Here is a 27,415-nt window from a genome sequence, read left to right as displayed (position 1 = left end):
TCTCACCCCTCCCCACCAGCCTCTTCCCTGGCTCCCATCAGCCATCAGCTCTGCCCCACTCTGGAAGCCCTGGACCGACTATGTGCAATCCTCCCACACGACTCTTCTTTATGTGCAGAAAATGCCAAGTCTCACTGGAGCGAGTGGGAAACCACAGCTCCCGAGGACAGACTGGAGATGACCTGAACCCACTAATCAACCACGAAGATTGCTTCTTTGTGACTTTTGGGCAAAACCTACAAGGGCAGCTGCAGGACACGGCCCGGGTTGCTTTGACAGTCACTGAATCCACTTCTCCCGGTGGGTGGGGGCATGGCTATGGAGCTATGCGGGCTCCTGCCCTGGAGGGTGAATCTGGGGCCCATCATCCCGAGTGAGAAGCAGGTGGGTGTGGGGAGCTGGGCTGGAAAAGCTGGGGTCTGGGACTGTGGGCCCTGTCCCTGAGAGCCCCCAGCCCTGAGTGATGCCACCTCTCTGGGCTGTCACTAGCCTGGGCCCAGAGATGAGAGGCTGATGTGACCCACACTCACCCCATGGGAGGGAGGCTGCAGGTTTAAGGGCCCTCCCCAGGACCCTGGCAAGTCTCCAGAATCCCTCCCAGAAATACTTTTATTAAAATAAACTGAGCAAGGCCAGGCGGCTCAAAATGATCCACACAAGGGGGTTCAAAGATAATCCGACGATGGAGACAGGAGACAGAGTGGGAGGGAAGCGGTTCACAAATGCACAGGAAACAGCGGGACTGTGGGAGGACCTCCTGTGGCCTCAGGCCCTCCAGCTGGGCTGACTGGCAGGCTCCGGGCTTTGGGGGCAGTGAGGGTCAATTCGGGGCTCCACGGGGCGTCCTGTCCCTGTGTGCCTTCTGCGTGTGCTTGCAGAACAGGCCATAGAGCACCCGCAGTGTGCTCTTGGCATCCTTGTTCACGATGTCTGCGGGCCAAAGGAGGGCAGGGCAGCCAGTCAGGCCTGGGTGGCAGTGACCGACCGTCCTGGTGTGGTCGAGGTTTCCTGGCATTCAGGATTTCAGTGCTAATCCCAGGAGAATCCCTGGAAGCCAGGACAGCTGGTCACTCCAGGCCTGAGTCCCGCACCCGCTGCGTGACTGCCTCCTCCTCCTGGCCAGCCCTCCTCTGAACCCTCCCGTGGTGCCCCCAACACAGCAACTCCTCAAGGTCTGGCTTCTCTGGACAGCCTGTCCCCAGAGACCTTGGTCTCCCCCTCCCCAGAACGTCTTCCCCTGGGGCTGCAGTGCCCCCTCCCAGGAAACCTTGGCAAGTGCCCATTCTCCACCCCTGCCAGGCAAGAGGACTCTGCCAATGCTTGCTCATCCCCCAACGCCCTGCACCCTGTTCTGTGGCTCTCACACGAGGCTGCCACCCAGGGCTGGCCACCATGTGGGCATCTGCCTTGCACTCACCTTCAGGGCTGACAGGGCAGCTGAGCAGGCCCTCGTCCTTCAGCAGCTCCAGCGCCAGGGTGACGTTGTGCAGCTATGATGACAAGGCCCTGTCAGATGTGGGCACAAGCAGCAGCCCCAGGCCAGGCCCTGAGTCCCAAGTGCCAAGCCCTTCCTGTTGTCTGTGATGTCCATCACGAGCCTAAACTCCCATCCAAGGTGGGCATCCCTGACCACAGCCACAATCCGTGGTCATCCAGCATCTCCCTACAGCTCACTCTGTCACACAAGCAATCCATGTCTCATTCCTCAGCCACTCACAGGCCCCACTCTGAACAGGTGCTATACCACACTGGGCACACACTTGCGTCCAGGGGCCACTGCCCGTGAAAAAGGCAATCACCAAGGAAGATACCCAGTAGGGATCAGGGAAGGCTTCCTGGTGGAGGTGAAGCCCGGTGGTGAGTCCCGCCAGGCAGGGAGAACTACCCAGGGAAAGGAGCAAGTGCCTGGGGTGGCAGAGCCCCTTTGAGAACAGCTGTTTCCCAGGGCAAAGCACAGTGAGGAAATCAAGGTTCAGAGGAGCCAAGGGGCTCACTGGAGCTCACGAGACAGAAAACGCTCAAACCAGGTCTGTCCACTCCAATGCTCACGCAAAGCAGGCTAGAGACTGGAGCGGTCCCCACCCAGGTGGCTGTCCTTTCCGCCACCCCTTGCCTGGGGTGCAGTCTCAGAGATGGCTCCCTTTAGCGTGGAGGACACCCAGGCATCAGTCAGGTCCCCCAGTGATTCAGAGCTCAGCTTGGTCCCTGCCCAGGGCCTCCCCTTGCTCACCTGCAAAATGGGCTCACCACAGTTCCCCTGTGCCTTGCTACAGGATATGGTGAGAGCCCAGGAGCCTGCCGGCCCTCCCACAGTAGGTCCCCTCCCTTTCCATTCTAGCTTCTCCCTTGGGCCTCATCTACAAGCAGAGTAGGTCCCAGCCCTTTGCCTTAGGGCAGCAGCATGGTGTGGGTGAAGAGGGACGAACTCCTGGTTCACAGTGACCTCAAACAGGTCCTCCCTTCAATGCCTTAGCCACCCGTAGATCCACTAGAGGGGCTGGACATCCCAGCCCGGGGGTCAGCTGTGCCTGGTCCCATTCCCTCTCTATCTGCCTGGCCACACCAGCCCCACCAGGGCAGGGCAGTTCCCATGGCAACCTGCCAGGGGCCAAGAGGCCAGGTTGGCCAAGCGGTGGATGAGCAAGGCCAGGTAAGACTCATCCAGAAACGCCAGCCTAGCCCAGGCCACCTCCAGCCACCTCCTGGAGGGCCCGAGCAAGAGGACTCTTGGGATCTAGCTTGGATGTCTGTGCACTGCCACCCCCATCCCTGCCACTAAGTGTCTGACCTCAGACAAGTCACACATCCTGGCTGGGCCTCGGGTGCCTCATCTGTGTCACGGGGATGATACATCTGTCTGCCTTCCTCTCCAAGGCTGCCATGTGCGTCCAATGTGATGACGGACACAGAATTGAAGCCACAAAGCAAGATTTGAAGGTGAGGATGATGAAGGCACAAGAGCTGGAAGTGGGTGAGCAGAGTCCTTCTCCACTTGGGGACATGAAGGATGGAGGGCGGGTCCCAGATGGAAAGGAGTGTATGGGCAGGGTGCCCAGAAGCAGCAGCAGGGCCGCTCCTCTGTAGTCAGCCAATGACAAGAAACAGGCTAGGCACGGTGGCTCATTCCTGTAATCCCAGCACTTTGAGAGGCCAAAGTGGGCAGATCATCTGAAGTCAGGAGTTCGAGACCAGCCTGGCCAACATGGTGAAACCTTGTCTCTACTAAAAATACAAAAATTAGCTGGGTGTGGTGGCACGTGCCTGTAATCCCAGCTACTTGGGAGGCTGAGGGAGGAGAACTGCTTGAACCCAGGAGGCGGAGGTTGCAGTGAGCCAAGATTGCACCATTGTACTCCATCCTGGGTGACAAGAGTGAAACAAAGGCTATCACACGGCACCAATGATGCAGCATGCTGCAGGTGCCAATGCGGGGTGAAACTCTGAGGCTGTCCAGACCAAGATGGATGGGAAGCTCCGAGTGGACAGGCCAGAGCATCACCGGAAGTTCCCATCACAGTGTCCCCAGTTCTTCCTCCTAGACTGGAATATTCTGGGGAACTAGGGTTGCAATTGTTGCTATTGTTCACATTCTCATCATGAATATTATTTGCAGTTACATGGAGAGTAAATGTCAGAGTAACAAGAACCTGAGGAACCTGAGGTTCCAGACTCCACACTGTGCTCTCCTGCCTCAAAGCCCCGCCTTTGATATACTCAGTGAGCCAGCATCTCCCAAACTGTGATCTAGGATGGACAGGAAAGGGGATATCTGTGGCCAAACGTTTTTAGAAACCGTTGGATTAAATAAAATAATATGGAAGTCCTTCACTGCAGGACTTATCAGAGCCTTGAATGTGTTAGTGGGTCTCATGAACCTTCAAGACTAGACATGTTTCCCCAAGTTATTTATTCATAGAACCCATTTGTCACAGAACACCTCCTGGGACCAATGTTTTAGAAACACTTTGTTCATTCACTTATTTAAAAGATACTTGTCATCTACTATGTGCTAGCCATACAACCAGTGCCCAAAACAGACCAGACCTCCTGCCCTCATGGAGCTTATGCTTTGGGAATTGCTATCACTGAAAATTATGACATCTGCTTCTGTTTGTCACAGTCTTCCTCAATGACACTCAATCTGAACAAAAGATATCCCCCCCAATCTGAACAAAAGATATCCCCCAGAAGAGCTGACCCTGGCTCCAGAGCTATCTCACGATGCTCTGTCCAGAGATTTTTCTTCCGTGTGTGGCTTGAGATGAAGATAAAACTACCACCTTCCACGGAGCTGAGAGAAGGTTACAACCCAGGAGGATACGTGCAAATCCTCCTGGGGAAAATAATTTAACGTGGAAGGACACCAAGGATTCCTGGCTCCGGGGATTTTATTTCTGGGAGCGAATGATCCTCTCTCCCTCCGTCCTTAACTTCCGTGCCCACAACGAGTAACTATCTCACATAAACACCATCAGCAAAGAGGGTCTGATAATGAGAAATCCAATTTCAAGAGGCTACTCTGCCAAGATAACAATTCCGCAGAGGCCCACCTTCAGCAAAGGCTGGTGTTCCCGCCCTCCTCAGCTGACGACCTCTTCAGCATTTTGATTACACATTCCTGCAGCAGAGATTGCCCACAATATGCTGTAAAAATTCATTCTTGGAGTCTGAGCTAAGAGGCTGCTGCTTTTCCCCCACATCTAATCTGACTCATATTCAGAAGTAGGTTCTAAAATCAGTGGATTCAGCAAAGCGGCTGCACACAGCAACATGGAAGTCTGCACGTTTGTTCCCGTCTTGTAACTGGGGCTTGGATGGTGCAACAGATTGAGCAGAGGCCCTGCGGCCCAGGGGCACCCCAGAGCGGCTCTGAGCTGGGTTCCGAGCCCCAGGCCCTCAGCCCGCAGGTGGTCCTGCCTGCCCCCTTCCTCTGCCTTCTCTCCTCACCGCTCACATTTCAGTGCCTTGCCTTCCTGAGGCAGGCTCTGACCCCAGTCTCAGCCTTAGCTTCAACCCCACTGAGCCCTGGCACCCCTCCATCTCCCAGAGACTCACACTGGCTCCATAGGAGGGAAACAGGGAGGACCCTAACTCACTGTGTGCTCTGGGCCAGACTTCTGTGCCTCTCTCAACTGTTTCCTCTGTGGAAATGGGGATGGGAAGCATTCCTAACTCCAAGACCCAACATGAGGGTTTGCTAGCACATTCGTCCACACTGCCTGTGGCAGATCCCACCGTCGGCCCAATTCTGCGCCCACACACTTTGCAGGGCTGTCCCATGTCACTGCCAAGGCCACAGGGCCTGCTCCGATGGAAGTGGCAGCCTGCCCATTCTGAGCCAGGGCCTCATGCCTTCTGCCTGGTCTCTCATGTGTCTGCCATTGCCAGGAGGAAAGCGTGCCCGGGCCAGCTGCTGGTCCCAGAAGGAACATGGCAGGCTGTGGCACAGAGCCGAGCCACCCAGCCACGACAGCCTGATCCCCATCCAGTCCTCGGAGGAGTGACAAAGCCTAGCTGAGCCTCTAGCAGCTAAACTCAGCCGACCTGCCGGTCTGTGGGAAGAAATGAGCGTGGTTTTCAGCCCCTAGGTTTTCAGGTGGTTTGTTAAGCAGCACGTTTGTGGCAATGGCTGGCTGATGAGGCTTCTCCAAATGGAAGAACCTAGGAAGCAGCGGCCACCGTGCCTGCCACGACCACCAGGACCGTAGACACCAACTGCCCCGGCCTCGTTGCTCTGACCCAACATCCCAGCTCTTGGGAACCAAGTCCAGAGCACCTGGCCTCCAGGGAAGGTGGAGGCCACACCCACTCAAGATGCATCCCCCTGGGGGCGAGGGACATGGCACGCTGCGGGCGGCAGGCTGTTCTGGCGTAAGGCTGCCACTGAGCAGCTGGGTGGTACTGGGTAAGCCTCTCGGGCCCCGGGCTCCCCTCTGTAAAGTGGAGATGCAACCCTGCCCCGCTCTCACAGGGGCAAGGAGGGAGGGTGAGTGGGGAGAGAGCCAGGAGAGGCAAAGTGCAGGGAGCTAACCCCAAGGGAGTGTGGACCGTGGTACAGGGCCCCACAGAGTGCTGAGGGACTGCAGAGGAGCTGAGAAGGTGGGCAGAGCTGGCCACCCGCCCGGGGAAGCAGGTGGGAAGCAAAGCCAGGGTAGGCTGGGCTGAGAGCACAGCCTGCGTGGATATGAGGAAATGGGGGAGGACCAGGCCCTGGAGAGCTGGAAGGGGGCCAGAGGTCATGTGGCTGTGGCTGGGAGTCGGCAGGAAGGGAAGAGGGGACGTGGCTGGGGAGGCAGATGGGGCTTGGCAGTTGGGTGCTCCACTTGAAGCAGGGGAGAGGCACGAGGGTGGGTGTCCAGGAAGGTTAAGGGGAGGGGCCTAGACGAAGGGCCCAGGTGGAGGGGGAGTCTGGTAGGGGTCCAGGGGGGACCTCACCTGCTACTGGGCCCCAGATAAGCCAAGAGGCCTGATCCAGTGCCAGGGATGCCCTGGGCATGTGAAAGGAATGGAAGCCTTTGTCTCTCCCAGAAACAGCCCCAGAGGCTGGCCCTGGACCAGCAGGAGGCATGCGGCCCTGCCTCCTGCTTCACCTCTTTAGAAAAAGCTACTGCTGCAGAGAGATAAAGAGGTCCTCCTGCCCCAGGCCACAGGAACCCTGGCATGGATGGAGATAAGCTGGCTGCCCGGGATCCTGGGCACGCCACCAGCCACCAACACTCCAACCTGTCCTTTGGGATGCACACCTCCAATGTCACCTCCCGTGAGAGGCAAGGCTGGGGATACTAGGGACCACATGTCCCTCAATGCTTTCTCCTCGATGGTTCTCCAAACTCCTTCTTACTACCTGTGTGGCCTGAGTAAGGGGCAGGGATTGTCAGCCCGTTTTCAGACACAGAAAACCTGAGGTCCAGGCAGGCAGGGAGCTGGTGGTGAAGAGCACAAGACCCAGGCCTCTTGCCTGGCAGTGACCCGGGGTAAGCCTTGGCCGCCCGTGGACCTCTGTTTCCTTATTTGGAAAGTAGTAAAATCCCTTCTCATGGGCCAGGCCTACCGGGTAGGAAGGGCGCTCCTGGCAAGGGAACAGCTTGTGGCAAAGCCCAGAGGTGGGAGAGCCCAGGGAGCTGGAGGAAGTGGTGGCACACACAACCGGGGCCTGGTGGGGTGGAGGCAGGACTAGCCAGCGGGCACTGAAGGCTGTACCTGGGGAAGAGGCGGTGGGAGCTGCATCTTTGCAGGCTCACCTGCCCTCCCACCTCACCTCCATCACTCTCTTCATCCCTCTTCCCCAGGTCAAGCCACAGCCCTCATGCCTGGACGCAGGCAGCCAGCTCCCAGCCAGTCCACCAGCTTCTAGGGTCCACGTGGGAACTGCTGATCCCCCCAGGTCAGGCCCCACCCTTCCAGCCCCTCTAGCCAGAGTGAAGCACCGACACCTCCCTGACCCACTCCCGTTCTTGCCCCACTCTGAGGCTTTGCTGATGCTATTCCCTCCCCTCTGCAAGCCCTTCCTTGATAACTCTGCAAACCAATCCCTAATCAACTTCCCGGCTCACCTCTGATGCAATGCCCTTCCTGACTCCTTGAGATTATTCTAAGCCCTCATTCTACCAGGCCCCTTATCTGGCCCAGGCATCTGAACCAACACATTTCACTGTGGACCTGCAAGACCACACGTCACTAGGAGAACAGTGGGCATAGACTGAGAGGTCCCTGAAAGCAAGCGCTATGTTGGATCATCTTAACATCCCATGTAGTTCAGGGCCTGGCACTAAACAGGCCCTCAGGGAATGGGGGAACAGGCGTGTGGGTAGGGGATGGGTGGATGAGCAGGTGGGTGGATGGGCAGGCAAGTGTATGGGTAAATTGGGTAGATCAATAAACAGAACAGGAAGATGGATTGAAGGACAGACAGATGGATGCATGACAGGACAAGCAGGTGAATGGACATGTAGGCAAGTTGATGGATGGATGGATAGATGGACAGACAGACATACGGATAAACTTCCTATGGGTGGGTAGACAGGCAGGCAGGTGGATGGATGGATGGATAGATGGACTGGGTAAATGAATAAACAGACAGGAAGATAGGTGCATGGACAGGCAGGTAGGTGGATGGACAGGTAGGCAGTTAGATGGATGGGTGCATAGATGGTGGGTGGCTTGGTAGGTGAACAGGAGGGCTAATAGGCGGTCGGGTAGGTAGCTAATGGGTAGATGGGGATGGATAGATAGGTAGATGATGGATGGATGGATGGATGGATGGATGGGTGGATGGATGGATGGATGGACGGATGGGTGGGTGGGTGGGTGCGTGGGTGGGTGGGTGGGTGGATGAATGGGTGGATGGATGGGTGGGTGGGTGGATGGATGGGTGGGTGGGTGGATGGATGGGTGGGTGGGTGCGTGGGTGGGTGGGTGGGTGGGTGCGTGGGTGGGTGGGTGGGTGGGTGGATGAATGGGTGGATGGATGGGTGGGTGGGTGGGTGGGTGGGTGGATGGATGGATGGGTGGGTGGGTGGCTGGCTGGCTGGGTGGATGGATGGATGGATGGATGGATGGATGGATGGATGGATGGATAGATGGATGGATGGTAGATGGATGGATAGGTGAATAGGTGGATGGATGGACGGATGGATAGGCAGACATATAGACAAATAAGCTTCCCCTACACCCTTCACTTCACCTGGAAGTGAATAAACAGACTGGTCATGTCAGTTCTGTATATCTGTTCACCCAGAGGTAGACCATAAAGAAAAATCCTTGGAAAACTTACCATTTCTGCAGGAGAGTTGGGAGTGAGGTAGAATTCCTTTAAATGCAGGAAGAAGCCTTCAAGTTGTCCAATCAGCAAGAGTAAGATGACCCCGTCTGCAAACTATAAAGGAAGGAACTGGAGACTGTCATATGGAAGAAGCCTAGGGAAGCCCACTCTGTCTTTTACAGGCTGTGTGGCCCTAAGGAAGTCATACAACTTCTCTGAGCCTCTGGTTCCTTGGTGAGAAGTGGGGAAGACATGCCTGACCTCACAGGGTTGCAGGTAAAAAGTGGTTTCAGGCTGCCTGGTATACAGTACGTGCTCAGTGAAAAGAGTGCTTTCTAAACTTACTGCAGAAAAGCCTCATGTCAGTTTTTAAACAGCACGCCATTCCACAAGCTACAGAAACACAGGGGAAAACAGAGTTAAGTGTAAAATTATTCCATCAGGGAAAGGCAGAGAGCAGCACACCGGGCTCATCTCGCCAGCTGCCACATTAATATTTCTGTCTGTTCTGTCTGTATGTTCAGAGATAAAGCTGTCGTCCCTGCCACCACCATATCATATGTTAATATAATCCTATTGAGTCTCTTCAAAGATACAAAACACAGGATGGGATATTGGAAGAAACTGCCATTCGAAGCCCTTAATGGAATTTCCTCGTATTAAGTCTGTTTCGATGTTATTAGTTTGGGCCTGAAATCTTTTCTGCCGCTATTCCTTGGTAATGCAACTGGAATGCAAGGGACTTCCTTACCCCATTTTATTGAACAGTCTCTAAATACCACCTCTGCACATGCCATGAGTCTCTAAAACCCATTATTTCACCAAGGGAGAGATAAAGATAGAACAAGTAGAATGTAAATCTCAGAAATCATCCTGCTTATACCCACATAAAATATAATAAAACTACAAATCTCTCACTTATTTCATGCCGGCAGCATGCCAGGTAATATACCAAACACGTGGGGCTCACCAGCTCATGTATCACTCACAATTCTACTAAGCTGCTGTCTTGTACCCACTTTATAAGAAGAGCCTGAGGTTCAGAGAAGTCCAGTAACTCATCCAAGGTCACACAGCAAATGTGGAGGGGTCTCAGCGGACCCCAGGGCCCATAAGTGGTGGAGGCAGGAGGGAAATGTGTGTCTGTCTGGCTACAGAGCCTGGTACTTCCACCCTGCCATGCTACCACACCATATCACACATAAACTTCTCACGTGGCCACCATGCGAGGTGGTTATAAGCACTAACTCTGGCCCCAGCTGCCTGGGTTCAAATCCCAGCTCCACTACTTTTCACTGTGTGACTTTAGACAAGTTAATTAACCTCTCTGTGCCTTAACATCCTCCTCTGTAAGTGGGGTAGTACAGTTCCCACTTCAGAGGATTATGGAGATGATTCAATGAGTTAACATGGAAAGCATTTTGCCCTGGGACTGGCACATAGCGAGGGCTTTATTGGTTTTAGCTACCAGGCATGGGACTACATTAACCCCTCCCTCCCCAGCCAATGCCCATCCAGAGTCTCTCTGAGAGGTCAGCAGCTCTCTGGCTGTGATCTTCATGAGCCAACTGGTCCGTCTGGGACCAGACTCCCTCCCCACCCCAGACCCCAGCACCCAGCAGAACCCAGGTGGCCAGATGCCTGCGTCATGTCCTATTCAGGCCACTGGCATCCAGCAGACTCCATGCCCACTCTGCAGGCCCCGGGCTGGCAGCTGCTCTGCTCCTCTGCACCCCTCGCTCCCCTGCGGTGTGGGAAGCCTACAGGGACACACCTTCACTGTGGAAAGCCACAGCCCACGGTAGGTGCTGACCCCCTGAGATTCTGCTCCCGCTCCTGGGAAAATTCGGCTTAAGTCAGCCGGGGGAGGGGCTGGGCTCCTCAGGGTGCTTGTGAGAGACATGGAGCCTGCAGACGGCGGGGCTGCGCTGTCACCTACGCCTGGCACATGGCACAAATCTAATAAATTCTGTTTGGGCGAACACAACCACGCAGGGAAGACTCATGTGCTTCAAGTCTTGGCATCAGCTAGTCTGAGATTAATTATAAAATAAAATTATAACAATGAGAAGCAGTGACAGCCGAGGTGACTCCAGCTTTGTGAAGTGTTCCCACACCTTCACCCCCGGGATCCCACCATGTCCCTGGGCCAGTGCTGCCTGCCAGCAACAGTCCCACCGGGGAGGGGGACCCTAAGGCTCCAAGAGGTGATGCAACCCCCACCACACAGCAGGTTCCCAGGGCCTGCAGAACCCTCTTTCCTTCCTACGGCCAGTGGCCCTGCCCTGCCTGGGGATGCCACAGCTCAGTCCCTACCTGGGTGTCCAGATTCTGCACAGACAGGCCCAGGCGGTCCAGCTTCTGGTTGACAAAGTTCACGATGGCCTAACCAGGGAAGAACAAGGGCCTAGCACACAGCAGGTGTGATGCAAGGACCTGTGATTCCCTCCTACAGCGCAGGTGGGCAGTGGGTGGGGTGGGCGGCCTGAGAGCCGCTGAGAGCTTTGATCTCTCCTACCTCTTTCACTGCGTTCACTTTCTCCGGAGCCAGCTTAAATAATTCATCAAAGACGTCCTCTGCAGACACAGATCCAATAAACACCTCATTACGATGCTATTATCTTTGTGCCAAACAGGGAATTTTTTTTTTTCACAAAAGTTTCTTAGAATAACCAGTCCAGAGGGAGCTGTCGTTTTAGGTCATGGCTCTCAAATAAAACAGACCTGGATTTGAGTCACTGCTCTCCTGGCCGTGTGGCCCCAGGGGAGTCACCTTCTCTCTCTGTGCCTTCCTAGCTGGGGTTGTTGCTGAGATAGAATTCGATAGGAGATAACATACCTGGCCCCATGGCACAGTGACTGGGCACACAGTAGGACTTCATAAACAGCCACTCTTCCTGCAGCTGACACCTGTTACTGCATCGGCACAGCTGCATCCCTTTATCTGCCAGCTGGCACTCCCTTCTCCCAGGGCCCTGCTCCACTTCCCCAGGGCCACGGGAGCTGCCACAGGTGGGTGATCAGGGTCCATGAGTCTCCTCCCCTTGGTTTTAAATTGGCTGAGTGAGGACTGCTCCCTGCTGCCTCCCCCCGCCCCCAAGAGTGTCTGAACCTGCTGCCTGCAAAAGGCCAGCTCTTTCAGCAACTCAGTCACTCCCTTGTGGTCTGGGAACAGCGGCTCAGGCCCTGGGGTCCAGCCTCGGGTGCCCATGTCCTCAGGCTAATGCCCTTTGTGCATTAGCTGGATTCCTGCTATTTGCAGCTAACATACCTCCCATGGGGACACTGGTCCTTGGGCACCAAATACACAGACTGGCCTGAGTTTGCTGTGGCTTCTGCCACTCAGCAGCTGTGTGACTCTAAGCAAGTCACAGCACCTCTCTCTCTTTCAGTTCCCTTGTTAGTGAAGGGGGGAAAGTAGCACCAAATAGCATCATGCATGTTAAAATGCCCCTCCTCTGTGTCCTTTCTTCACCCTCCGACACCCACTTCTCATGCTGCCCCCTGCCCAAAATACTGCTCCCTGGGCAACCCCTCATGTCCTCAGGCTGCCCCTCCTGCTACATACACAGATCCTCAGCCAGCCCTCCTTGCCTCTCATTTCTCCTTTCTCCCCAAACTCAGCCTTCCTCAGCCCCCATTCTCAGAAGCTCCTGGCTGGTTATTATCTCTACCTCTGCAGTTAAGTTGCCCCTCATAGCATCTCTGCCCACATAGCTATGTGTCTAAGTGGGGAGGGTACAGGGAGGAAAAATAGTGTTAGGATGGATGGATATGGGTGAATAGATAGGTGGTTGGATGGGTAGATAGATGAATAGGTGGATGAATAGGTGGATAGGTGGATAGATGAATGGATGGGTGGATGGATGGATGGATGGATGGATGAATATATGGATAGGTGGGTGTATGGATGGATGGATGGATGGATAGATGATGAATGGATAGGTGGATGGATGAATGGAAGCATGGATGGATGGAGGGATGGATGGATGGATGGAGGGATGGATGGATGGATGGATGGATGGATGGATGGAGGGATGGAGGGATGGATGGATGGATGGATGAATGCATGGATAGGTGGGTGGGTGGGTGGATGGATGGATAGGTTGATGGATGGATAGGTGGATGGATGGATGGATAGATGATGTATGGGTAGGTGGATGGATGAATGGAGGCATGGATGGAGGGATGGATAAATGGACGGGTGGGTAGATAGATGAATGAAAGAATGGGTTGATGGATGCATGGATGGATGAATGGATGGATGGATAGGTGGGTGGGTGGATAAGTGGGTAAGTAGATAGATGAATGGAAGAGAGGATGGATCAATAGATGGATAAATAGATTAATGGATGGGAGGGGGAAGAGCTGGCTAGACCACTGACAAAGGAATGGATACATGAAAGAAGTAACAACTAGAACAATCAACTGATTGGTGAACAGCTCTGTCAGAAGAGCAGAAGCCACATTATTGCCCACTCCCTATTGAGCACTGCCCACATGCTGAACACACCCATAAATTATCTCCTTTAACCCTCACTGCCAGTTTAAAAAGTGAGTGCCCTTTTATAGATGAGGAAACTGAGGCACGGACAAGTTAAGACACTTGCCCAAACTTAAGTGGCTAATGAGTGGGAAAACTGGTGTTTGAACCCAGGCCACTGACTCCAGAGCCCACACATTTAACAGACTCCACGATCACTGCCTATGTGAATTATAAATCTCTCTCCCCACAGGAACAGTATCATGAGAAGGAACAGCCAGCTCCATGGATGGACAGACAAAAAGAGGGACAAATGAATAAGATGAGGCTTGAGATACAAACAGCAGGTGATGGGGAAATGAGAGAATGCTCAGCAATTAACCCTGCATTAAGACTTGTCTGCACTAATATGCATCAGATAGGAACAGATTTCCAAAAAGATGAAAGTACTCACTCGGAGGCTGGTCCTTGTCTGTGCTGTGCAGAGGGTGGAAAAAGCAAACAAATGGTTAAAAAAAAAACACCCCACAAACCTACAATTTCTCAATATGACAAGCCTCAGTGCTGGCAAGGTTGCAGAGAAACTGGCATGTTTGTGGTTTTGCTGGCAGCTTTGTAGGTAGGGCAGATAGCAGGGAAGGTCTTTGTGGGAAGCAAAGGGCAGAAACAGGTTCGTGCCCTTCCCTGAGGCTTCCAAACCTAGAAACTGCTGGTTTTGTGGTTCCTGTTCTGTTCTGAGGGAGACACATCACACATTTCATAAAGTGCACAAGTTGTAAGTTTACAGCTTGTGTGTTTTACACATACACACCTGTGTGATCACCCCCACTTACATGCTGCAGAACCTCCCAGCACCCACCGTGTTCTCCCTTCCATCCTCTCCCTCTCTACACTGACCACAGCTGTGATTTCTCTTGCCATCTGTTGGTTTTGCCTGTCCTGGAAGTTCATGAAAATGAAACCATACTATGTGTCCTCTTTTGGGTCTGGCTTCTTTCACTCCATTTTTATTGTTTTTAAACAATTTTTCTTTTTTTTTTTTTTTTTGGTCAAGTTTTTAGATCCACCCCTACCCCATAGAAGAGAAGTTCTGTAGGTCCAGGGCAGGCCAAGTCTCTCTAACCACAGCCCTCTAGAAGAGAGCTGGGCCCCACGGGGCAGAGCCCAGCAGCCTGTGACAGAGACCTGCGCTCAGCACAGAGGCCAAGGCTGCCAGGAGAGACAGACACCATGTGCTGTCCACACAGCTCCAGCCCCAGCCAAGCCTTCAGAGGATGGCAGCCCCACCTGGCCAGCATCTTGGCTGCATCCCTGTGAGAGATCGTGAGTTAGCACCACACGGAAGCCAGCAAAGGTGGACCTGTTGGCAGCCTGTGCAGACCCTGGGGCCCATCCCTCTCCAGGTCCCACCTGTTCTGCTCCATAGGGAGTAGGACAGCCATGCTCCCAGTGGGCGGGGAGCAAGATGGCCAGCCTCAGTAGGCGGTGAACAGTAGGGCCAGCCCCCAGTGGGCAGGGAGCAGGATGGCCACACCCCCGGTGAGCAGGGAGCAGTATGGCCAGCACCAGCGGGCAGGGAGCAGGATGGCCAACCCCAGTAGGTGGGGAGCAGCTGGCCATGCCCCAGTGGGCAGGGAACAGGTAGCCATGCCCCAGTGGGCAGGAAGCAGGATGGCCACTCCCCAGTGGGCAGGGAACAGGATGGCCATGCCCCAGCGGGCGGGGAGCAAGATGGCCACACCCCCCAGTGGGTGGGGAGTAAGACGGCCACACCCCAAAGTGGGCAGGCAGCAAGACGGCCAGCCACTGGCCATGCAGGGGCCTCTTGCAGCTTTGCAAGGAAAGAGGAACATCCTGCTCACACTAGAGAGATTCACTGGGCCCTGTGCCCCAAACCCAGGGGCCCACACCCTAGAGAACAAAGCAGGGTGGCTGGGAGGGGCCAGGCAGGGACCTGGTTGGAGGCTAGAAAGGGGTCCTGTGTGCTGCCGTGGGTCTGAGAGAAAGCGCAGCCTTTTCGGGTCTGAGAGAAAGCCACAGAGTGTGAGGGCCCTTCCCATAAAGGTCAGGCAGATCTGCCCGGGCCCCCGCCCTGCCCCCGTCCACTGCTGTGAGCCCCAGCCCCACCCATGGGCCCTCATCCTTCCCTCACGTGTATTCAGTGAGCTGTTCCACCAACTTCTCTGACTTCAGACCACTCTTGGTGCTCTAAGAAAAATAAAGGGGGAAGAAATTAAATAATCCAGAAAACTCTGGGGCCCAAAGAAGCCCTAGTGACCCGTTTGCTCTGTATCACCCCTCCTCAGGACAGCCTCCTGGCTTAATTGTCTTTCTTCCCCAGGAGTCTTGAGGTTGGGGATGTGTCTGCCTCACTCCCCAAGGCATCCCCAGAGTCTCACAGTGGGAGGAGGGCAGTATCAGTGAGCATGTGACTATGAACAAATGAATGGTGAAGGAGTGAATCAATGAAGTCACTTCTGATTTATGTTGGCAGTATAGACCAAGCCACACAACTGCTTGGTAGGGAATTATAATCAATGGTTTTAAAAAACAGTAGAAGGCCGGGTGTGGTGGCTCAGGCCTGTAATCCCAGCAGTTTAGGAGACTAAGACAGGTGGATGGCTTGAGCTCAGGAGTTCGAGACCAGCCTGGGAAACATGGTGAAACCCCATCTCTACCAAAAATACAAAAAATTAGCCAGGCACAGTGTCTCAAATCTGTAGTCCCAGCTACTTGGGAGGCTGAGGTGGGAGGATCACTTGAGCCGGGGAGGCAGAGGTTGCAGTGAGCCAAGGTTGTACCACTGCACACCAGCCTGAGCAATAGAGCAAGACGCCATCTCAAAAAAAAAAAAAAAAAAAAATAGAAATGACTCTGACTGGGTGTGGCCAAACTTGGCTTATTCTCTTGGGGTAAGTCAGAGGCAAGCCCTCATACACGGAGCCCCTATGCATGAGGGACCCAAGGCTGGGGTGGGGTGGGGGCGGTCATGGGAAGCAAAGAGCTGGTGGGGCCCCCTATTGTGATGCTCAGAGTCTGTCTGGAGAGGGAAGTCGTGGATTCCTGGGTATTAACTGCAGCACAGGCAGGCCGCAGGCTAGACAGAACATCCGAGGGTGGGGAAACCCGGAAAGGCTCCTAGAAAGAGAACAGGGCACTGTCACAGCCATCAGTAATCTAACAAGAGACAGTACCCTCATGGTGAGAGCAGTGGTTTTGCCTTAGGGGTGTGAAGGCTCCCTGTGGCAATGAACGGACGGCCACACAAGGCTCAGGGATATGGCCTGACAGCCCCTGGCCTCAGCCTCTGCCAGCCAGATGCCCTCTGCTGAGGTCAAGTGGAGCTGGCCAGCCATGGACCTCCTCATGCCCCCAGGCCTCTGCCAGCCCCACTAGACTCTTACCAGCCCGTCCCCAGCTCCAGACAGCAGCCCCTGGCCATCCTGGCTGGATTCTATTTCTCAAGGTTCCCTGAAACTCACCCTGGGTCAGCCCCGCCCCAGCCAGCTCCACCAATGCATGGTACGGCAATGCGTGCCCAAGACGCTCAGCTTCTGCTTACAAATCCCGGCTCCTACCTCGATGCTGATGACCTCCACCTGGACGTTGGTTGGGAGGGACAGGTCGGGCTGGAAGCGCTTGGCCAGGGCCACAAGGAGGTGCAGGGTGGACAGCAGGTCCTTGTTGAAGATGGCTGGGAAGAGAGTGGAGACAGGTCAGAGCCCAAGGGGCCGCCAAAATGTGCAGCCAAATGGAGGCTTCCTCATTGTCAGAACAACCATCTGCAGACCAAGGAGGTCTGTGTCCAGCCTTCTAGAGAGCAGAGATCTGGAGATACATGTTCAGAACCTAAAAATCATCACACTTCACCCCATCATCCCACTTCTTAGAATAGAGCCCAGGGGTATGATCTACCTTGTGGAAGGAGCTCTAGACACAAAGATGTTTACTGCACCACTGTTTACAATTGGAAACAACCAAGTGACCTCTGGGAAGGCACTGGCTGAACGATCATTAGATTTCAGCTGAATGTGACTTAATTCAGGGTTGATTTCATCAACATCGATTACTGATTGTGAGACCTTACAGGTTGCGAACGCAGGCACACGTGACCCAACAAAACCTGGGTTTGAAAACGGACTGTGTTAAATCCTCACCTCCCAACCTTGGAGAAGCTGCTTAACTTCTTTCAGCCTCAGTTTTCTCATCTGGTGGGGGTGGAGGGATATAGAGAATTGAAGGGAAGGAAATCTATACCAAACTGTGAACCAGGTGGGGTGGGGAAGTCTAGGTATTTGGCACACTCTTTTGGTTTTTGTGTTTCTTTGATAAGGAGTCTCACTCTTGCAGCCCAGACTGGAGTGCAGTGGCGCAATCTCGGCTCACTGCAACCTCCACCTCCCAGGTTCAAGCGATTATCCTGCCTCAGCCTTCTGAGTAGCTGGGATTACAGGCACCCACTGCCACGCCCAGCTAATCTTTGTATTTTTAGTAGAGATGGGGTTTCACCATGTTGACCAGGCTGGTCTCGAACTCCTGACCTAAGGTGATCTGCCCACCTCGGCCTCCCAAAGTGCTAGGATTACAGGCGTGAGCCACCGCACCTGGCCAGGCACACTCATTTTTTGTACAAGCAGGCCCTGCAGATATTCTAATACTTTAATGAAACGAGAGTGTGGATGGGCAGACCATGGTACCTGGAACTCAATAGTGGCTGCAATTCAGATAGCAAACAGAGACTGTTTGCTATCCTTGGGCTGCACTTTGCTGCAGTAATACCCTCTGGGGCACAGACGTGTGCTAGGCTGTTGGCTGCTCAGCCAGATGCCTGACTGTGGCTCCCTGAGGCTTCGACCTCCTTCCTGACTCCCAGGTTGTACCCCTGCTGGGAGAAGGATGAGTGCACCTTCCCAGTGAGTGAGAAGCCTGGAGCAGAAGGACCCCAGCGGCCCCACACTCCCCTGGGGTGGCCAGGTTGTGGCCCACGTACTCTCCACGCTCCACTTGGCCTGCCGCTCCTCCAGCTGCAGACTCCGGTTCACGGCCTCCAGCACCACTGTGAGCTTGTGCTTCTGGCTTGTGGCTGTCAGGGCGATGTCCTCCGCTTCCAGCTTGAGCGCCGCCAGCCTCTCTGGAGGCAGGAGAGGGTGGTGAGGGCCCCTGGCCGGGGACAGACCAGAGAGCACCTCAGGGACCCTCCAGGAGGCTGAGCCTGCCTGGTGCTTCAGAGAACATGGGTCTGGAGAGCCCATTCTTGGTGTTGGACCCTGGGCCACACCCACAGCCTCAATCGGGTATGCCCTCCAGCTTCCAGGAGACCCTCATCCACAGGGTGATGGAACAACAGGATTGGTGGGGCCATGCAGGCCACATGATGTGAGCAAGTCTCAGCCCCCTGAGCTGGTTGAGAGAGCCCATCTAACCTTGATCAGCCTGTGCCTGCAGCCCTTGCCCTTCTGCACAGCTGTGTCCTCTTCATCTCTGCAGGGCAGTGTGGCCTAGTGGTTAAAGCCTACACTCCTAGGCTTCTATCCTGACCCCCCTGCTTCCCTAACCATGAGGCCTTGGACAAATTATGAGGCCTCTCAGAGGCTCCCTTTCCTCATCTGTGAGATGGGGATAGTAACAGCACAGGGCTGTTCTGAGGATGAACTGCACCTGCTACATGGGACATGCCCGGAAGTGCTAGCCGCATGAGTGGGATTGTGCAGCCCATCTCCAAAGAGCTCGGCGAACACTGCAGAGGCTGGCCTCAGGCGAAGCGCTAAGGACGTGGAATTGGGCCTATCTGTGGCCTCCGAGACCACAGTTGTACGCAGAAGAGATGCGTAGACCAGACATGACCATGCAAGGGCAAAGGGAGAGGGTGACTCTGGGGCTTGTGGGGAACACTTTCCCGGGGCCAGGAGGAGGCCCTGAGAATGCACACCCCCTGCAAAGCCCCTTGGAGCCTTCCAGACTGAGGAGGAACACGGAGGCAGGAGCCCAGCCCTGCCCCCAGCCACGCAAGACTGCCCGTTTTCTCTCTAGCAGCGTGGGGCAGCCCGAGGGCAGGGACCATGGGTTCTTCTGTTACCTCCCAGCAGCTCAAAACAGCAGGCACTCAATAAGTGTTAGAGAGGCAGTGTGGTGTGGTAGAAGAAGCACCAACCCTGGCGTCAGAGCCCCAGCCTGAGCCCCAGCTCGGCCCCCTCACTCATGGGCCGTGGACAGCGCCTCCATCTTCCCAGCCCAGGCCCATCTAGAAAGTGAGACAGGTGTCCCTAAACCCGGGACCATTGTGGGGACTGAAGGAGAGAGCCCACCTGTGGGGCCTGGAGGGGCCAGGTCAGGGGGATGGGGCCGAGGCCCAGGCAGCCCCAGAAACAGGCACTTACGGAATAGGTGGTGCAGGATGAGCCCGTCAAACATGTCCTCCTCCAGGCTGCGGACCACAATGTGCTCGGGAAGGAGAGTGGCGTTGATCCACTCCATCAGCACCTGCAGGCTCCAAGGGGACAACTTTTGGGGGGATGGGGACTTCTCACCTGGCCCTCCACCTAGCTCGGAATGCCTGCCTCTCGCCTGCCAACTCCTACCCATCCTTCAAGGCCTGGTCAAATGTCACCTCCACTGGCAAGCCCTCCTTGATCTCCCAGGCTAAGTTAGGGGCCCGCTCCAGGTTCCTGCAGACTTCCTGCTTCTCTCCATCACAAACTTGAGCAGTGTGGCGCTGTCATTATCATGTGTGAGGTTTTAGTACCAGGAAGTGGTATACTACCATAGCAAATACCCAAAAATGGGAAAATGGCTTGCAGAATGGAAAGAATTGGACAACGAACACTTGATAGAAAAAGCCTAGATTGCCCTGAAGAGGTGGTCCGTAGAAATATGGATGTTAAAGGTGACCCTGCTGAGGTCCTAGGAGGAAATGAGGGACATGACATTGGACGTGAAGATGGAGGTGGGGACTGCAGCAATGCATCCACAGGTCTGGGAGACCAGGATGCTGCAGCCATCACAGCTGGGGGAAAGGGAGAAGACAGGGGCCCCCTGAGAGCCTCCAGAAGGAGCCAATCCTGCCAACCCCTTGATTGAGGGCCTCTGGCCTGCAGCACTGTAAGACAATAGGTTTCTGTGGTTTAAGCCATTCAGTCTGCGGTCACATGTTACAGTAGCCCTAGGAAGTTAATGCAGGGGCTGCTGGTGCCCTGCCCACTCCTTGACTGGTGCCTACCGGCCCAGCTCCCACCTGCACTCTGCTGTGCTCAAAAGGTCAGAGTGCCAGGGAATCAAGGCCCAGCCCTTTCTCAGGGACCAGCTGTTCACTAAAGGTTGTGAGGAGGTTGTTGGTGGGGGCAGGGGGGTGGTGTATAAATGCCCCAGCCCCATCGCCCCTTGGGCAGGAATGTTCTGAACTTGCTCTATGCTGGCTCCAGGGTACCCAGCAGGCTTGAGCCCCCAGAACCATGACCAGCTCCATCACTAACCACGTGTTAGCCCCTTCCCTCCCATGACCCCTGAGATAACGTCCCAACTCAACGACTGGCATCCAAATCCTTGTCTCTGCATCAGCCTGTGGAGGAGCCCGAGCTGGGATGACGTGTCAGCACCCCACCAGGTCTTCCAGGCAAGACCATGGATGGTGTCCCCAGTGCCAGTCACAGGGCTGGGCCAGGTGCGCTGGCCAAAGGTGGGAAATGTGGATGGATGGAGTGAGGGAATAGGAAGGAGGATGGAAAATGGCCCACAAAGCCTCTGCATATGGAAGATGGTGTAGGCCAGGAGGCCTCCCTGGAGGAGGCAACAGAGAGGCCATGTGGAGACTGGAGACACAGAGGCTGAGGGAAACAGAGGCCTGGAGCCCACCTGTGCCCAGCTGGTCCAGTGGCCTTAGCAGCAGACCCATGACCAAGGAGAGAACTAAGAATGGGTGACCCAGGCCCACCGCCACCACCTCACCAGTTCTCCTACACCTTGGGCAGACAAGCTGGGGAGGAACATGGGCTTAGGGGCTGGCAGCTCCTGTCAAACCACAGCTCCGTTATGGGCAGCTGCATGCCCCTGACAGATGAGGTCACCTGTCTAAGCCTCGCTGTCTGTCCTGTCCCTGGGATGTAAGGGATAATAAATTGCCCTCAAATCCCATGGGGTTGCTGGGATGGTATATGTGAAGGCACACAGTTGGTGCTCAACAGATGTTTGTTCATGCAGGCTCTGTGGGTGACTTGCTCCATTCAACAGGCCTTCCAGGGGTCTTTGGGGGTCGCCACCCCCCAGCCTGAGGTCAAGGAGTGGGGGCGGACTGCTGACTCCGCCCCGTGGAGGCCGCTGCCTGCTCTACCAAGAAGAGGCACCCAGGGAAGTCAGGGCTGTGGAGGCTGCTGTACCTTCTGCAGTTCTTCAAATTTGGGGTCCTTCCGGGAAGTGGGTGGCAGGTATTTCTTCTTTCCTCCTGGAAGCAGAGTGGGTATGACAAGCACATGGGGACCCTGTGGAGCACTTGGCCACGCTCCCTGCAGGTCACCCACAGAGTCCAGCACCACAGCCCCAGGGGCACTGGTCCTGCCACTTCCGCCCCAGCGTGCTTTCCCTCATTTCCCTCACGACCACCAGCTCATCTTCAGACACTGCAGCATTTGTACTTTGAGACATAAACTCAGAAGTTATTTCTTGATTACTTGACATTCAAAGTTAACTGGGTATCCTATGTTTTATCTGGCAACCCTACCTATTTAGGTAAAGTGAAACCCCAGCAAGAGAGGGGAGGAGGTACCCAGGCCCACCAGGCTCTAAGGGGCAAACGTGAGACTTACCCCAGGTCTGCCAGGCCCCTCCATGGCCCCTCTTGTAGTCAGACTCCCCGGGGTGGCCCTCGGAGGCCCAGCAGCTCCCCTTCCCCAAGGCCATGGCCAGCATCTGCCCACATTTTAGACTCACAGAACCCACAAAATGTCAGGGCTCAGAAGGACCTCTGAGATCAACTAGTTCTAACGTACATGGGGGATACTGAGACAGCAGTGGGGACTGTCTTGCCTAAATTCACAAAATGCATCATCCCTCATGTGACCCCAATAAAGGCTTTTCCTAGATATTCTGAAAACCTGCAAGTACTACCCAGACCCATGTCTTCTGATGAAGGGAAGGCAACAGCGTCATGGGCTGTTGTGCCCAGCACGGGGCAGGTTCTCAGCAAACACTTGGGCGAGTGAGCAGGCAAATGAATGAATGAAGGAAGGAAGGAAGGAAGGAAGGAAGGAAGGAATGAGTGAGTGGATATGGTGCTGCTCCTTCCTGGAGCAAACTTCTTGCCACGTGAATCATCCAATGTCCCAGCTCTGCTTGCCAGAACTTTTAGTATCTTAAATCAGTTGTAAAACAAAAAATTAATGGGTTTTTTTTGTTTGTTTTGTTTTGTAGTAACTAAGTCCTACTATTCTAACTCAGCAACTTTCCTCAGGACACTTTCTAATCTTCATTGGTTTAAACACAGAATACCAGAGGTGAAGAAGTCAGCCAGGTGACTCTGGACCAAGTTTGTCCCTTCTGGGGTCTCACCTGCCATCCCAGGGACCCTGTTGGCGCTGGAGTTCTTGCTCCATAACACCTACTTAAAAGGTGGCATTCAGGGCTGGGTGCAGTGGCTCACGCCTGTAATCCCAGCACTTTTGGGAGGCCGAGGCGGGTGGATCACTTGAGGTCAGGAGTTTGAGGCCAGGCTGGCCAACATGGTGAAACCCCGTCACTACTAAAAATACAAAAATTAGCCAGGTGTGGTGGCAGGTGCCTATAATCCCAGCTACTCAGGAGGCTGAGGCAGGAGAATCTCTTAAACCTGGGAGGCGGAGGCTGCAGTGAGCCGAGATTGCGGCACTGCACTCCAGCCTGGGTGACACAACAAGATTTCTGTCTGAAGAAAAAAATAAATAAATAAAACTTAAAAGGCAGTATTCACAGGAGCTGGAGAAACCTGCATTCTGCTCCCTTCCCTTAAATTATTTCACACATTTTCTTTGTCAGCACATTTATGTTTTTGTGGTTACATAAATTCCAATGAGTTCACCTAAAGCCTTTCCCCACTGGGACATCTGGCTGCTTCCTTGCACGCTGTTGTTCATTTTTTTCTTTCAGAGAACACAGGGAGGGTGACAGCTCTGGGTACCTGCCCCTGTCCTTCTCTTGAGCCATCTCCTAGAAGGGAGGTTTCAGGGACTGTGGCCGCCAACCCCCCAAAGGGCTCATGACACAGAGCTTTGCTGAAAGGGTGACCAATGCTTGTTGAATTGCTCCATCCTATGCTCTCCCCACTTTTGAAAGAGACCCACACGTGTGAGGGGAGCACATCAGGAGCCCCACACCCTGCAAAGCATCACTCCATGGTGGGCATCGCTGTGTGGTCCGTGTGGAACCTCAGTTCTGGGACCACCCTCCTTGGGCTCAGAACCCAGGTCCACCACTTGCTAAGAGTTTCCTGTTACTGTCCCGTTACCCCTTGTGCCTCAGTTTCCTCATCTATATAAAGCAGGCAATGATGCCCACCCTTGAGAATAAATGAGTTGCTATCGGTAAGAGGTGCTGGTGCAGTAGGGGCACACAGAAGGCTCACAAGACGAGAGCAATCGGTATTCACCATCGTAATCCACACCGTTTCTCATCTGGAGAGAAGAGGTTCTAGCTCTGTAGAAGGTCCTGGGAGGAGGAGTTGGGTCAAGCATAAAGCAGAAGGTGGAGGCAGGGGTGAGCAGAATTGGGTGCTCAGCTGACAGCTGGGAAGGCACTGCAAGTCCCAGGCATGGCCAGGCTCACTCTTGCCACACAGACCCTACCCTCCACCCTCAGACCTGCGTGGGCACACACCTTTTGAGAGCTCCTCCTCTGCTGGGGGCTCCACCCCCTTGGGGAGCTGCAGCAGGTCGTACAAGAATTCTGGCTCCATCGCCTCCCAAGCCTGTACAGAGGAGGCAGGAGAGGGCGTCACGGTCTGAGAAGCCCCAAACTCACCGAGCCCCTCATTTCCTCTAGACCTGGAGGCGCAGAAGGAGGGTAGAAGCCAGGTTCCGGGGACACGTCACCATGCCAGCCTAGGCAGGGGGTACGGGCCCTGTGAGAAAGAGCCCTTGAGCCAACCCTTGCGGGGTGACAGGGTAGAAAAAGGCACAGAAGCTGAGGGCGGGCACAGCCAAGCAAAGGCTTGGTAGGGAAGTGGTCCTTCCTCAGGCAGGTGCAGAGCGGCTGCCCACCGTGCTCCTGCAGCCCCCAGCCCCCTACCCAGGAACCCCCACCCCACCCCAGACAGGACAAAGCAAGTACAGCTCACTCCTCAGAGCTTGTCAGGTTGAGCTTAAGGGAAACCTCCCCGGTCGGCCTGTGTGGGGCTGGCTGAGGTGGACGCGTGGAATGGTGACATCTCCCATCCCATAAACCGGAAGGGCCAGGGTTGACAGAAGCACTGTTCATCTTCCTCGTCCTCATTACGGGCAGAAGGCTGGGCTCGCCACATGCCCGGGACAGGGGCAGACCCAGAAGCCAGCCCAGCCCTCCTTCCTGTTCTCCTGGTCCACTTCCTCTCCTGCAAAGGCTTCGCCGGCTCGGCTGGCGCCTTCCGGCCTCCCTCTTCCTCCCTTTTCAGCCCTTGGGTCTTCCTAGTGTTTTCAAACTCAATCAGACATTGAGGCAGGGGAGTCACACGGCAGAAGTTGGTGGCCAGAGCAGGGAGCCCCCAGAGCTGTGGGAGACGGAGGCATTCACTCAACCAGAGCCACCCGTGTCACACCAGCAGCCAGCCTGGGGTGGGGATGCCAGACTCCATCCTGCCCTGTAGCGTGGAGGTGGTGGAGACACAACTGACTCCCAGCCCCTTAATCCCCAAGCTGAGGGCCACGGCCAGAGAAAACGAAAGCGCCCGGCCTGAGCGTCAGGAAGCCTGGGTCCCAGGCCAGCTCCTCCTCACTCGGGCTGTGTGACGTTGGGCAAACCCCCTGCCCTCTCTGGTCCTGATGCATGGTTACAAGGAGGGCCTGAACTCGATGCTGCCCAAAGGGATCAGCAGCCTGGGCAAGCCCCTTCCTGGCCCCAGGGCCTCAGTTTCGTCACCTGGAGACAGAGGGGTTGGCTGAAGTTCAGGGGCGGCAACTCCTCCATAGAACAGGGAGGGAGGACGCCGAGCAGCCTCTGAGCAGGGCAGCGGGAGGGGCCATGGGGACTCAAGGTCCCACTTTACCGACTCCCTTCCCCGGGTGGCCTGGGCTGGGACTGCACTCTGGGATCCTTCCCAGGTGGTGTCTGGGCTCCTCCCTCCGTGACCCCCAACACCCAAGTATGGTGGCCCCAATGCCAGAACTCACCCAACCGCTTTCCACGCAGGAAAACAAAGGCCTACTGGGTGCAAAGGGTGGTCCCTGGGTTCCGAATGGAAGCAAGTTCCGGGTTCTTCTGGGGGCTTCGGGGACCAGGCCAGGAGGCAGGAGCCCCACTGCTCACTTCCTCCGGGGCCCGCTCAGCCGGCAAGAGCTTCCTCCTCTCTGCTGCAGGGCCCGAGGGGGGTGGATGCCGTGAAAGTGAAGCTGCCACAAACCTCCAGAAAGCTCTGCCCAGATCCCCAGAGCCCGCCATGCCGCCTGGGCCCCCGGGGTTCTGCAGGCCACTTAAACTCAATGCTTCTATTTCTCTCCCTCTCCCCACCTTCCCCAAACCATGCCAGTTTCCCCGCAGGCTGTTCACCTCCAAAATGGCAGCTACATAGGCCAGAGCCTGGGGTCGACCCCCACAACCCACCACCAGCACCCTGTCAGCCTGGCCTCCACGCTCCATCGCGCACTGCCGTCCTCCCACCTCCACACCCCGCCCCCGGCCAGGCCCCTTCCTCTCCCGGGACCACGCAGGAGCCTCCTACCTGGACTCTTGGCTGCAGCCTTCCCCACGCCCCCTGCCCGCCCCTGAGCTGAGGCTCCCACAAGCCCTCGGAGGAGTGAGTCACTTCCTGTCCCCACTCACTCAAACCCACCAACGGCGCCCAATAGCTCTTAAAATAAAATCCAGGCTGTGCAGCCCAGACCATGAGCCCCAGCATAAGTAACCTGCCAGCCACACCTGCGTCCTCATCCCCTAACCTCTCTCCCGGCAACAGCGACCACCTGCCTCCCTGCCTTGGCATCTTCACATGTCCTGTTCCCTCCACCTGGAAGCCCCTGCCCCAGTTTTCACGTGGCTGAGTCCTTATCCTTCACACCTGCTTAAACGCCTCCTCCTCTGGGAAGCCTTCCCTGATTGCCGTATCTGAAGTAGGTCCTCCCTATAATTATTTAGCACGGCCCCTGGAGCTTTCCTTCATGGCACTTAAACCCATGGCATTATTGGCTCAGCCAGTCGGTCAGCTGGTGTGTGACACCTGCCTCCCCACCAGACCTTTGCTCCTCAGAAGCTGCTATGGTCTGTCTCTCTCAATCACGGTTACACACCCGTGTCTAGAACAATGCTTGGCACAAAGTGGGCTCAGTGAATAAATATTGGTGGTGGTTGTTGCCGAGGGGATCGGGAAGGCTTTCCAGAGGAGAATGGGGCCTTGATGGCTGCATAGGAGTTTGCAGTGGAAGAAGAAGGGGTGAGAACGTGGCAGGTGGAGAAAATAGCATATGCAAAGGCATAGCAGGGTTTGAGAAGGAGAGATCTCAGCACAGTAGATAGTCAGAGAAACACTTCAGACCCGAGCTGGTCTCTCGAGCTGGAATCTTCACCATCCAGGCTGAAATGGTGAGTTTCCCTAGCAACAGGTGACTGGGAAGCTATCTACCCTTTCTGACAGGTTAGGCAGAAAGTGGCTAAATCAGGTGGGATGCAGGTGTAAGGAGTGTGTGAGAGCAGGAAAGTAGGGTTGTTTACAAGAAGTTAATAAAAAAAATGACAAAACTCAGTACTGGTATTGTTGCTAATATTTATGGAGTCGTTGGTGATGAAACAAACATAATTTTAAGGGCTTTCATTTTACTGGAAACTTCCTTGTGAGGTAGGTACAATCATCATCCCCATATTACAGAGGAAGAAACTGAGGCACATGAGTCAGCCCCTGCTATCCTGATGTGCCTGTGCTAGACTGGGGCTTGTGACAGGTGGGGAGACAAGCCACCATGCAGGACCTATTTTGCTGGGGCGTGTGTAGCAGGCTCAGCCCAGCTCTGGACCCAGTGGTTCTGGTG

General features: G+C 55.1%; 1 protein-coding gene across 4 annotated transcripts; it reads right to left on the bottom strand.

Annotated features, from left to right (window-relative positions):
• Positions 1-72: 72 nt before the first annotated feature.
• Positions 73-26,190, bottom strand: PARVG (parvin gamma). 4 transcript variants are annotated; one of them, XM_054470047.2, is made up of 15 exons: positions 26,116-26,190; positions 25,568-25,747; positions 24,541-24,948; positions 24,081-24,171; positions 21,614-21,678; positions 19,622-19,724; positions 18,235-18,375; positions 16,823-16,938; positions 15,397-15,452; positions 13,699-13,721; positions 11,280-11,338; positions 11,078-11,146; positions 8,774-8,875; positions 1,418-1,490; positions 73-930 (listed from the first exon to the last, which is right to left on the bottom strand). In XM_054470047.2, exons 4-15 carry the CDS (start codon positions 24,157-24,159, stop codon positions 821-823), a joined length of 996 nt encoding a protein of 331 aa, XP_054326022.1. In that variant the 5' UTR covers positions 24,160-24,171; positions 24,541-24,948; positions 25,568-25,747; positions 26,116-26,190; the 3' UTR covers positions 73-820. The 4 variants fall into 4 exon arrangements, with proteins under 4 accessions (XP_054326022.1, XP_054326019.1, XP_054326020.1 ...); XM_054470044.2 differs by lacking the exon at positions 24,541-24,948 and having other exon boundaries at positions 74-930; XM_054470045.2 differs by lacking the exons at positions 24,541-24,948; positions 26,116-26,190 and adding an exon at positions 25,944-26,050 and having other exon boundaries at positions 74-930.
• Positions 26,191-27,415: the final 1,225 nt, after the last annotated feature.

This window comes from Pongo pygmaeus, chromosome 23 (assembly GCF_028885625.2).
Source record: "Pongo pygmaeus isolate AG05252 chromosome 23, NHGRI_mPonPyg2-v2.0_pri, whole genome shotgun sequence".
Classification (NCBI taxonomy): domain Eukaryota; kingdom Metazoa; phylum Chordata; class Mammalia; order Primates; family Hominidae; genus Pongo; species Pongo pygmaeus.
Note: the sequence above shows the minus strand (reverse complement) of the source record. Positions and strands in the feature narration are given on the sequence as shown.